The sequence below is a fragment of the Notolepis coatsorum genome (assembly GCF_963971535.1).
Source record: "Notolepis coatsorum genome assembly, chromosome: 14".
Lineage (NCBI taxonomy): Eukaryota > Metazoa > Chordata > Actinopteri > Aulopiformes > Paralepididae > Notolepis > Notolepis coatsorum.
Genome location: NC_140178.1, coordinates 114,134,785 through 114,147,411, shown reverse-complemented (window position 1 = coordinate 114,147,411; position 12,627 = coordinate 114,134,785). Strand labels below are relative to the sequence as shown.

At 44.4% G+C, this 12,627-nt stretch overlaps 1 protein-coding gene across 1 annotated transcript in view; it reads right to left on the bottom strand.

Moving 5' to 3' along the window:
* The window catches only part of LOC311240726 (serine/threonine-protein kinase BRSK1-like), a gene marked incomplete at both ends in the record, with an annotated part of 237,882 nt that overhangs the window by 131,286 nt on the left and 93,969 nt on the right, over nucleotides 1-12,627 (bottom strand). The window contains one exon of the mRNA XM_084329299.1: nucleotides 3,329-3,360. Within this exon, the coding sequence (XP_084185425.1) occupies nucleotides 3,329-3,360 (32 nt within the window). The remainder of the gene's footprint in view (nucleotides 1-3,328; nucleotides 3,361-12,627) is intronic.

Below are 12,627 nucleotides of genomic sequence, written 5' to 3'. Positions count from 1 at the left end.
ACAACTACACGACCAAGGTACCCATGTACATGTCAAAATACTTCCCAAAGGTCAGTGAATACCACGATCACAACACCAGAGGGAGCTCCACAAATCATGTTAAACCCAGATTCGCTCAAATAAGGGACTAAACACGTTTCGCAATTATGCCACATCAATGTGGAACGCCCTACCCAAAGCTGTAAAGGAATGTGGATCACTACCCACTTTCAAACCTCTCTCAAGGGACACCTACGGGAGACTGCAATTCAACACTGGCCCCTGTAAATATCCTAACCCAACCCCCTCCAATGTACAGTCATTTACCTAGTATGGTTTTGTCAATAGTTCAATGTACAATTGTGTTTGTTTTGTACAGTGTCTCCTCCCCCCCCCCCTCAATGTACAGTGTTACTTGTTTAATACAGTGTGCCCCCCCCCCCCCCCCCCCCCCCCCCCCCAACCACCTCCAATGTAAATTACCCAGTATGGTTGTCAATATCCCAATGTACCCAACCCCCCCCCACCCAACCTCCTCCAATGTACAGTTTCTACGTCAAATGTATATACTCCCTTTTCTTGACTCCTTCTGTATCACAAACAGTACTGTATTTGCAAATCTGGTATGTCATAAATGTATAGATGTAGCAGTACTGACTATCTGTATGTCATGTATGTCATATATGTCTATATGAATTGAAAATGGGGGACCCTGATGGAAACAAGACAAACGTCTTTCTCAGGTCTGCATCCCTTAACAATTGTATGTATTGAGCCGTACTGTATTGTACCCATTCTGCAATCTGTTAGATAAAGTTTTCATTCATTCATTCATTCACACTCTCAGCACACAGGGTGACAAACACATACCAGGAGGTGGAAACATCTCCTCCCAAATATGCCCCCCCAGAAAGAACTATGACCAAACAACAAATAAACATGGGTCACAAATTATACAGCTCTGTCGCTCGCTGGGACTGTACATAGTTAACGGTAGGCTCCGAGGGGGACTCTTATGGTAGGTACACATACAGCTCATCTCTGGGTAACAGTACAGTTGTTACTTTATCACTGACCTCAGCCTAGAGTCTCTCAGAGCGTTCACAGTCAGCCAGCAAACACCCCTGTCAGACCACAGCAAAACCACTGTCTACCTGAATAGATCAACACCCAACCAGGAAATACCAAAACCAAACAAACTACACACTATTAAAAAACACTACAAATGGAAAGAAAGTAGTATGGAAGCATTCCAATCCGCTATCAAGCTACAAAAAGTCCAATCAAAATTATACCAATTCCTGGAAAAAAACTTCCAACACAACAGTAAAAACGTAAACGGGGCAGTAGAAAACCTCAATAACATATTCGACATTACAGCTTCCTTATCCAACCTAAAGGCCTCAAATAGGAAAGCGAGGAAAAATAAAAATATGCATGACAAATGGTATGATAATGATTATAAAAATCTCAGGAAGAAATTAAGGAATCTATCAAACCAAGAGACCCAGACAACCAGAACACACGTCTCCAATACAGTGAAACACTGAAACACTACAAAACACAGTCAGAAAAAAAGGGACCAACACGCTAGACTCCCAATTACACTACAAGAACTACAGGACAAAATAAAATCACTTAAAACCAAGAAGGCCTGCGAGCGGATGGTATCCTAAATTAAATTATCATATTCACAGACTCCAAATTCCAATTGGCTATACTAAAACTCCTTAACATTGTCCTTAGCTCCAGGATCTTCCCCAATATTTGGAACCAAGGACTCATAACACCGCTCCACAAAAAGGGAGATAAATCTGACCCAAACAATTACTGTGGGATCTGTGTCAACAGCAACCTTGGAAAAATCCTCTGTATGATCATTAACCACAGATTCATACATTTCCTCACAAACAACAATACCTTGAGCAAATCACAGATTGGCTTCCTACCACATCACCGTACAACAGACCACATTCTCACCCTCAGCACCCTAGATCGACAACCAAATAAATAAAAATAAAAGCAAAGTATACTCCTGTTTCGTTGACTTCCAAAAAGCATTTGACTCAATTTGGCACGAGGGTCTGCTGTACAAGCTGTTAGATAGTGGCATTGGAGGGAAAACCTATGACCTCATAAAGTCAATGTACACCAACAACACATGTGCTGTGAGGATTGAGGAAAAACACACAGACTTCTTTCCTCAACGCCGTGGGGTTAGGACAGGGGTGCAGTTGAGTCCAACCCTCTTCAACATATACATAAAGGAACTGGCAAAAACATTGGAACAAACTGCAGCACCTGGCATCCCCCTAGCAAGCACAGAAGTCAAATGCATACTGTTTGCAGATGACCTGGTGCTGCTGTCCCCAACAAAAGAAGGGCTACAACAGCACCTTGACCTTCTGCACAAATTCTCCCAGACATGGGCACTGACAGTAAACCTAAACAAAACTAAAATTATGATATTCCAAAAAAGGCCCAGCCTACAACAACAAAAACACAAATTCCTCCTAGACACAATTTCCTAGAACACACAAAAAACGACACCTATCTCAGCCTAAACATCAGTGCTACAGGGAACTTCAACCAAGCTGTGAACGACCTGAGAGACAAAGCAAGAAGGGCTTTTTATGCCATAAAAAGGAACATCAAGTTAGACATTCCAATCAAAATCTGGCTCAAAATATTAGACTCCGTCATAGAACCGATTTCCCTATATGGTTGTGAAGTCTGGGGCCCACTTGCAAACCAAGACTTCACCAAATGGGACAAACACCCAATTGAGACTCTGCATGCAACATTTTGCAAATCCATTCTCCGCACCCAACGGAAAACACCAAATAATGCATGCAGAGCAGAACTAGGAAAACCGAGCTCCACTTCTTAACAACCTGCCCACTATACCAAGACATCAGAGACATATACTTCCCACAAATTGCAAACACCCAAAGAGACTTTGAAAACATGGACAATAACTCAAAACGCCCATTTGAATTTAATTGAATTGAGAGAGAGAGAGAGAGAGAGAGAGAGAGAGAGAGAGAGAGAGAGAGAGAGAGAGAGAGAGAGAGAGAGAGAGAGAGAGAGAGAGAGAGAGAGAGAGAGAGAGAAAGAGAGCGAGCGAGAGAGAGGGAGAGGGAGGGAGAGAGGGAGAGAGATAGAACATGTCAGTTGAACAGAGAAGAGTGAGAGAGAGAGAGAGAGAGAGAGAGAGAGAGAGAGAGAGAGAAACACAGAAATATCAGCAGAGATGTGGGATGAGAGGGGGGAGGGGGGGAGGAGGAGATAAAGAGGTGATGGGAAGGGAGAGATAGTGGGGGGAGGGGCTGAGAGGAAGCATACTCACTGGTACCAGGCGTGCTTCTGTATTGCGTCCAGCTTGTTGGCAGCAAACAGAGAACAAAGTCAAATCAGTTGAGAAGCAGCCAGATGTAACGTAACGACGGGTTACAGCAGATGTAACGTAACTATGGTTACAGCAGATGTAACGTAACTATGGTTACCAGCAGATGTAACGTAACTATGGTTACAGCAGATGTAACGTAACGATGGTTACAGCAGATGTAACATAACTATGGTTTACAGCAGATGTAACGTAACAATGGTTACACCCGACACCATTTTTGACAGAAAAAACAGCAATTCGAACAATGTTACTAGTCGCTGCTAATTCCGATACCGCGGCGGTATAGGCTTAACAGCCCACCAGCCACCTGCCGGGCCGACTCGCCTCATGGGCGTCGGCCGGGCGGGACACCGTTCCACCATGTCAGAGGCAAAGGACTGATGCCACCTGCTTCACAAGCACGGAGCACCAGTGGTGGCTGCAGACAAAAGACTACTACTAGTGAAGCACTGCCTCACTAGTAGGCATGCAGCACCTCCACTGTGGTGTGCACCCATGAAGGGGTAAATGAATATGTAACGGCAAATTTCCATGTTCCAATGTCCGGTTTTACCTGCACATTACTTCACAGGTAGGGTATGGGAGTGATCCTACGCAGTAGACACAGCAACACACACAGATGGATGTCCAGTCGTGATTCCAGGTTTAGGTGTATTTATTGCTTGAAGTTGCAATTGTACATTCCATTAATGCCAGTGTGGGTTCTGTAGGGATTATATGTTATTCTGTATTTATTTGATATCTCTTTCTGCTTCTGGCTTTTGAGCTGCTGAGCTGCTGTTACTGAGCTACTGTTACTGAGCTACTGATACTGAGCTACTGGTAAGAACGGTGTGCTCCTCACTACCTGTGTCCTAGTTGATTACTGCACCTGTGACCCTCTAAATACCTAACCAGTGCTGTCAAACCTAAAACCCAACACCAGGTGTCCAATAATAATATTACAAATAATAAATAATATGCCACCATCAAAATGGCTCCTACAGAATAAATGAACAAAAACTCCACTAACACACTGCAGAATGGGCTAGCCCATACACACAATGTTAAGGGGATGCAGACCAGAGAAAACACCAGTCCCGCACACAATTCATAGATTCACAAAAAGCACACCAGCCCTGAGCCTCAGCCCATCCACCCATGAAAATGGTAAACAAGCCCCAGTTAAACCCCCAACATTAGACACCGATTGACCGTCAGCATGAATGGTTAAGAGGAGGGAAGACCTTCTAGTAAAGACAGCCCTCGGCGGGGAACAAAGAACGGATACCCAGCATTGTAGCATTAGCATTAGCCGCGCGCACTAGGATAGTTGGGAAAACACCCAAAACAGGGTCATGACAACCATGTTTTCCCAAATATCCTGCCCCTCGCGCCAATACATCACACAGCTGTCTCACGGGACAACCAGCAGTATTACTCATGCTAGTATCAATGCCTGACAACGCAGGCCTACCTGTGCGCGAGGTAGCTCGACTGCTAACCGTCGCGCGATGTCCCTTGATCCGCTGTCACGAGATGAAGAACGCCAGGACAGGCCCGATGCGCTGTTAGGATGTGCCGAGAAGATTCCAGGGGCTGGTTAACCTCCGGCGAAAACCCAACATTGTGTAATTTCTCCCTGCGTTTCATAACAACTAGTTCACGGAGTGCACTGCAATGTCCGTGTTGGAAACAAAAAAAGAGGAAGGTAGAGTGTGACCATGTCCGGCGTCATATAGTAGACCGCGGGGGCGTGGCCTGGTCATGTGAGTGCAATTGTTTGTTTGTGAGCACAGTAGGTGCTAGGAGATAAGAGATAACTCATAATGGCGAAGAGCGAGACGCGATGACCAGTATGATATATAACTATGGTTAAAGCAGATGTAACGTAACTATGTGTTACAGCAGATGTAACGTAACTATGTGTTACAGCAGATGTAGTGTAACGATGGTTACAGCAGATGTAGTGTAACGATGGTTACAGCAGATGTAGTGTAACGATGGTTACAGCAGATGTAGTGTAACTATGGTTACAGCAGATGTAGTGTAACGATGGTTACAGCAGATGTAACGTAACTATGGTTACAGAAGATGAAACGTAATGACGGCGACTCACATCACTGTGATCGCGTCTCAAAGAACAATCACGAAGCCTGTCTCTCAAACTGTATCAACTCTTTTAGGAATTTAACCCCCGGAGCCCTGACTTAATTAGATTTCCCCTTAAACCATTTGTAGAAGCAGAAACCGACTTGGTGGATTTATATATTATTATATTATTATTATATATATATTATATTATATATATATTAGAACCATACACTGTTTAGACTAGTGTCTTATTTATGTTTGGACACTAGGAGGGCTCACCACCCATTACAGCCCCACCTCTATAAGTAGCCTAACTAATTACTGTGATCCCATGAACCTGCTGAGGTTTTACCTTAAAAACCTGTCTCACTGTTGGAACTGACCATGGAGCAATTGACGACTGTTCTGATTTAGCCCTTCATTCACTATCATTTACCTTTGGACAACAATAAACCTGTAAACCGTACCAGCAGCAAACTTTGGACATTCATTCATTTCAATTCATTCAACATCACAACTTTGGTACAGCGTGAAGAGAAATAATTGCGGGTGCATCGTGGACGACTGTCAGCACACCCAGGAATGACAGTCGGCCACTACAAAGATTTAAAGTAAAACCTCAGCAGGTGCATGGGATCACAGTAATTAGCTAGGCTATTTATTGAGGTGGGGCTGTAATGGGTGGTGAGCCCTCCTAGTGTCCAAACATAAATAAGACACTAGTCTAAACAGTGTATGGTTCTAATATATATATAATAATAATATAATAATATATAAATCCACCAAGTCGGTTTCTGCTTCTACACCATTCACTACCACACTACAGAAGGTTAACCCTTTCACTACCACACTACAGAAGGTTAACCTTTCACTAGCACACTACAGAAGGTTAACCCTTCACTACCACACTACAGAAGGTTAACCTTTCACTACCACACTACAGGTTAACCTTTCACTACCACACTACAGAAGGTTAACCCTTTTACTACCATACTACAGAAGGTCAACCCTTTCACTACCATACTACAGAAGGTTAACCTTTCACTACCACACTACAGAAGGTTAACCTTTCACTACCACACTACAGAAGGTTAACCCTTTCACTACCATACTACAGAAGGTTAAGTGTTAAAGTGCTCTGGTGCTCTGGGACATACAGTATTAGACTCTAGTGCTCTGGGATTTACAGTATTAGACTCTAGTGCTCTGGGATATACAGTATTAGACTCTAGTGTTCTGGGACGTACAGTATTAGACTCTAGTGTTCTGGGACGTACATTATTAGACTCTAGTGTTCTGGGACGTACAGTATTAGACTCTAGTGTTCTGGGACGTACAGTATTAGACTCTAGTGTTCTGGGATGTACAGTATTAGACTCTAGTGTTCTGTGACGTACAGTATTAGACTCTAGTGTTCTGTGACGTACAGTATTAGACTAGTGTTCTGTGACGTACAGTATTAGACTCTAGTGTTCTGTGACGTACAGTATTAGACTCTAGTGTTCTGGGACGTACAGTATTAGACTTTGGTGTTCTGGGATATACAGTATTAGACTCTAGTGTTCTGGGATGTACAGTATTAGACTCTAGTGTTCTGTGACGTACAGTATTAGACTTACCAGGCTCCAGTGCTCTGCTACACTCCTGCGAGGCCCTTTTTCATCACAGACCTAAAATCTAGTTTTGCTTACATGCTTATATATTTCACATTAGACGTTTGTAGAATAGTGTTCCGGTTTCTGTGGCTCCGCTGCTCTGCAGATAGACACGTTTGTAGAATAGTGTTCCAGGCTCTTCCCGGATCCACGAGGGAAGGGGCTACAGTCAGCCAGGTACAGGATCTATTCAGCGCTATCCAGAGGAGCGAGTGGATGTCTTTTGAAAAGCAGCATGGAGCAGAAGAAATAACACTGTGTGCCATAAGCTTGTTATCAATACCAAGTATGATGGTTATGCCAACTTTGCCAAGACGAAGAGGATGTTCGGCAGATGGACTGAAGATGAAAGTTGTTGCATGTTAGAACCTTCAGTCAGGCTATAGCTATGTCGGCTAGTAGCAATTAGCTAAAGGCAGGGACGCGTAACTAGCGTTAGCTAACGCTAGTTACCGTCCCTGCCTTTAGCTAATTGCTAAGTTATCGAGTGCTAACGTGTGGCAGATAAACTAGGACTCCCAAGGGACTGGTACTTTTCATCTCCACGGAAAATGCGTCGATGTAGTCTCCTTCCAACTTTGCCATTGATTCTGCGTTAGGGTGAGTTTTTCATGCAACCTATTCTAATCCCGCCGTTGATCTCTCTCTCTCTCTCTCTCTCTCTCTCTCTCCCTCTCTCTCTCTCTCTCTCTCTCACTCTCTCTCCTTGCTCTGGTGGAGGGTCAGGGGCATTGCCGGGTCTGTGCAGCGATAACACTGTATATTGACTGTAGAACGGGAGCTCTCTCTCGCTCTCTCTCTTGCTATATGTTGACTGTAACATGCCCAGCCTCGGGCAGCGCTATTATTTAAGAATATGTTGACTGTATGAAAAAAATAAAATAAAAAATTATCTCGCACAGGGCCTCGCATTTCTCCCAGGCGGCCCTGGTTCTGTGATATACAGTATTAGACTCTGGTGTTCTGGGACATACAGTGTTGGACTCTAGTGTTCTGGGACGTACAGTATTAGACTCTAGTGTTCTGTGACATACAGTATTAGACTCTAGTGTTCTGGGACGTACAGTATTAGACTCTAGTGTTCTGTGATATTCAGTATTAGACTCTAGTGTTCTGTGACATACAGTATTAGTCTCTAGTGTTCTGTGATATTCAGTATTAGACTCTAGTGTTCTGGGACGTACAGTATTAGACTCTAGTGTTCTGGGACGTACAGTATTAGACTCTAGTGTTCTGTGACATACAGTATTAGACTCTAGTGTTCTGTGATATTCAGTATTAGACTCTAGTGTTCTGGGACGTACAGTATTAGACTAGTGTTCTGTGATGTACAGTATTAGACTCTAGTGTTCTGTGACGTACAGTATTAGACTCTAGTGTTCTGGGACGTACAGTATTAGACTCTAGTGGACGTACAGTATTAGACTCTAGTGTTCTGGGACGTACAGTATTAGACTCTAGTGTTCTGGGACGTACAGTATTAGACTCTAGTGTTCTGGGACGTACAGTATTAGACTCTAGTGTTCTGGGACGTACAGTATTAGACTCTAGTGTTCTGGGACGTACAGTATTAGACTCTAGTGTTCTGGGACGTACAGTATTAGACTCTAGTGTTCTGTGATGTACAGTATTAGACTCTAGTGTTCTGGGACGTACAGTATTAGACTCTAGTGTTCTGGGACGTACAGTATTAGACTAGTGTTCTGTGATGTACAGTATTAGACTCTAGTGTTCTGGGACGTACAGTATTAGACTCTAGTGTTCTGGGACGTACAGTATTAGACTCTAGTGTTCTGGGACGTACAGTATTAGACTCTAGTGTTCTGTGATGTACAGTATTAGACTCTAGTGTTCTGGGACGTACAGTATTAGACTCTAGTGTTCTGGGACGTACAGTATTAGACTAGTGTTCTGTGATGTACAGTATTAGACTCTAGTGTTCTGTGACGTACAGTATTAGACTCTAGTGTTCTGGGACGTACAGTATTAGACTCTAGTGTTCTGGGACGTACAGTATTAGACTCTAGTGTTCTGGGACGTACAGTATTAGACTCTAGTGTTCTGGGACGTACAGTATTAGACTTACCAGGCTCCAGTGCTCTGCTACACTCATTAGCAGACAGACAGACAGACAGACAGACAGACAGACAGACAGACAGACAGACAGACAGACAGACAGACAGACAGACAGACAGACAGACAGACAGACAGACAGACAGACAGACAGACAGACAGACAGACAGACAGACAGACAGACAGACAGACAGACAGACAGACAGACAGCGTGACCTGGTTTCTACTTTAATCAGCGGCTCATCAGCTGAGCTACAGCTCTGCGGTTAAAATGTGTTCTCCTCTCACTCACTGACCAGGCGTCAGCACACAGAGACGTCCTCTCAATACCCTGGATTTTTATTCCATCTTTCGTTCAGTTCTTTGTCTGTTTCTCTGCTGCCCCCACCCCCCCCCCCCCCATGACCGTACTGCACCCCTCCCCCAATGCTTCTGTTTTTTTCTCTTGTCTTTTGATTGACTGTAAAACTTTAATTAATAGTCCGGGGCTTTCACTTGCGTCATAGAACACAGCTGGCTATATATTTGGGACTGGCGTCAATAAGGGACCCGGCTTTTAATTCCTTTTGAACAAAACTCTTGCTCAGCGAAGATTGAAAATGCTATCAGATTGTTTATTTTAAACCAGTGAGTTTGAACATTACCAATATAAAAATGAGGGCATCAATGACATATCAATTACGATCATCTTTGATCTCGCTCTAAAAAAAAAGAGGGCAGCGCGTTCTCAGAGGCGAGAGAGAGAGAGGAGAGAGAGACACAGAGAGAGAGAGACAGAGAGAGAGAGACAGAGATACACAGAGAGAGACAGAGAGACACAGAGAGAGAGAGAGAGAGAGAGAGAGAGAGAGAGAAGAGAGAGAGAGAGAGAAGAGAGAGAGAGAGAGAGAGAGAGAGAGAAGAGAGAGGATGAGAGCGACAGAACAGATAGAGTGAGAGAGAGAGAGACACAGAGAGAGAGAGAGAGATACACAGCCGTGGGTTAGACAGGGGTGCAGTTTGAGTCAACCCTTTTCAATATATACATAAATGAACTGGCAAAAACATTGGAACAAACTGCAGCACCTGGCATCCCCCTAGCAAACACAGAAGTCAAATGCCTACTGTTTGCAGATGACCTGGTGCTGCTGTCCCCAACAAAAGAGGGCTACAACAGCACCTTGACCTCTGCACAAATTCTCCCAGACATGGGCACTGACAGTAAACCTAAACAAAACTAAAATTATGATATTCCAAAAAAGGCCCAGCCTACAACAACAAAAACACAAATTCCTCCTAGACACAATTTCCCTAGAACACACAAAAAACTACACATATCTCGGCCTAAACATCAGTGCTACAGGCTCAGGGACCTGGGCTTGAACTATGACCTCTGCCAGTGGGTCTTAGGACTTCCTGACTGGCAGACCCCAGGTGGTGAGAGCAGGCAACTGCACCTCCTCATCCATCACCCTCAACATAGGGGCCCCCCAGGGCTGTGTTCTGAGTCCCCTCCTCTACTCCCTGTACACACACGACTGTGTGGCTCAGCGGAGTAGCAATACAATCATCAAATTTGCTGACGACACAGTGGTGGTGGGCCTGATCTCTGCCAACGACGAGAGGGCCTACCTGGAAGAGGTCAAGGTCCTGGCGGGATGGTGCCAGGGAAAACAGCCTCTCCCTGAACGTCAGCAAAACAAAGGAGATGATTGTGGACTTCAGGAGGTCGGGGGTCAAGGACTACAGCCCCCTCAGCATCGACGGGGCACCGTTGAGAGAGTCAACAGCTTAAGTACCTCGGAGCCTACATATCCGAGGACTTGACATGGACCCACACACATTGACAGTGTTGTGAAGAAGGCACGACAACGCCTCTACTTCCTCAGGCGCCTAAGGAAGTTCCAAGTCAGTCAGAAGATCCTTAAGAACTTCTACTCATGTACAATAGAGAGCATCTTGACCGGCAACATCACCTCCTGGTTGGGAATAGCACTGCACAAGACCGAAGCAGACTGACAAAGAGTGACACGTTCAGCCGAACGCACAATTGGAGGGGGCTCCCCCACCCTCCAGAACATTTACAACAAGCGTTGCAAGGGCAAGGCTAAGAGAATCATTAAAGACTCCAGTCACCCGAACAACTGCCTCTTTGAACTGCTGCGGTCAGGCAAGCGATACCGGAGTCTCAAGGCGAGCACAGAAAGACTCAGAAGAAGCTTCTATCCCCAGGCATCAGGCTGCTAAACGAACAATGAATGAACACTACACAACAACAACCACCATAGATCCTCCCCTACACAACAACAACACCACCACACGCACATAGCACACACATCAACACGCACACACTCACTTTAAACAAACACACTGTAGCACCACTCCACACACTTTATAGCACACACCCACTTTAAACAACACACTGTAGCCACCCACTCCCCACACTTTATATTTATTGATGAAGGATTGCACTACAACTCGTACACCTTACTGTAAATTGTACCTAAATTGTACCTCATCCCATTCTGCTTTGCACTATATAGTACTGTACATTAGTACACTGCATAGTATTGTATATTATATGGTACTCAGAACATTGTACATATGTCTATACCGAACACTGTGACCTCATTTTCTTCTTCTAAACTACATGCTATACATGTTATTTGATACTATCTTGTCTAGCACAGTCTCTGGAGCGTAACAGTAAGAAGCATTTTGTATGAAAGTATTCTGTACTTCTGTATGACAACTATTAAAGAAACTTGAAGAAACTTGAAAAACTTCAATCAAGCTGTGAACGACCTGAGAGACAAAGCAAGAAGGGCTTTTTATGCCATAAAAAGGAACATCATATTAGACATCCAGTCAAATCTGGCTCAAAATATTAGACTCGTCATAGAACCGATTTCCCTATATGGTTGTGAGTCTGGGGCCCACTTGCAAACCAAGACTTCACCAAATGGGACAAACCCCAATTGAGACTCTGCATGCAGAATTTTGCAAATCCATTCTCAAATTCCACAACCACCTAAAAGAAAGCGACCCAGACACACTCCACAACATAGCCCTCACCCACAGAGAGACCCTCGATAGATGCCCACTCAGCCAGATGGTTCTGGGACTCTGCTCACAAACACAAGCAGAACCACCAGACAGTAACCACACTGGACTAAATCAAATTATAAGAAAACAAAAAGAAAACTATCTGACACATTGGAAAGAAACAACCCAAAACCAGAGCAAATTGAAATGCTATTTGGCCCTAAACAGAGCGTACACAGTGGCAGAATACCTGAGCACCGTGACTGACCCAAAACTAAGAAGATCCTTGACTAGGTACAGACTCAGCGAGCACAGCCTAGCCATTGAGAAAGGCCGCCAAAGGCAGACCTGGCTCCCAAGAGAAGACAGACTATGCACCCACTGCACACAAGAAGAGGTGGAAACCGAGCTCCA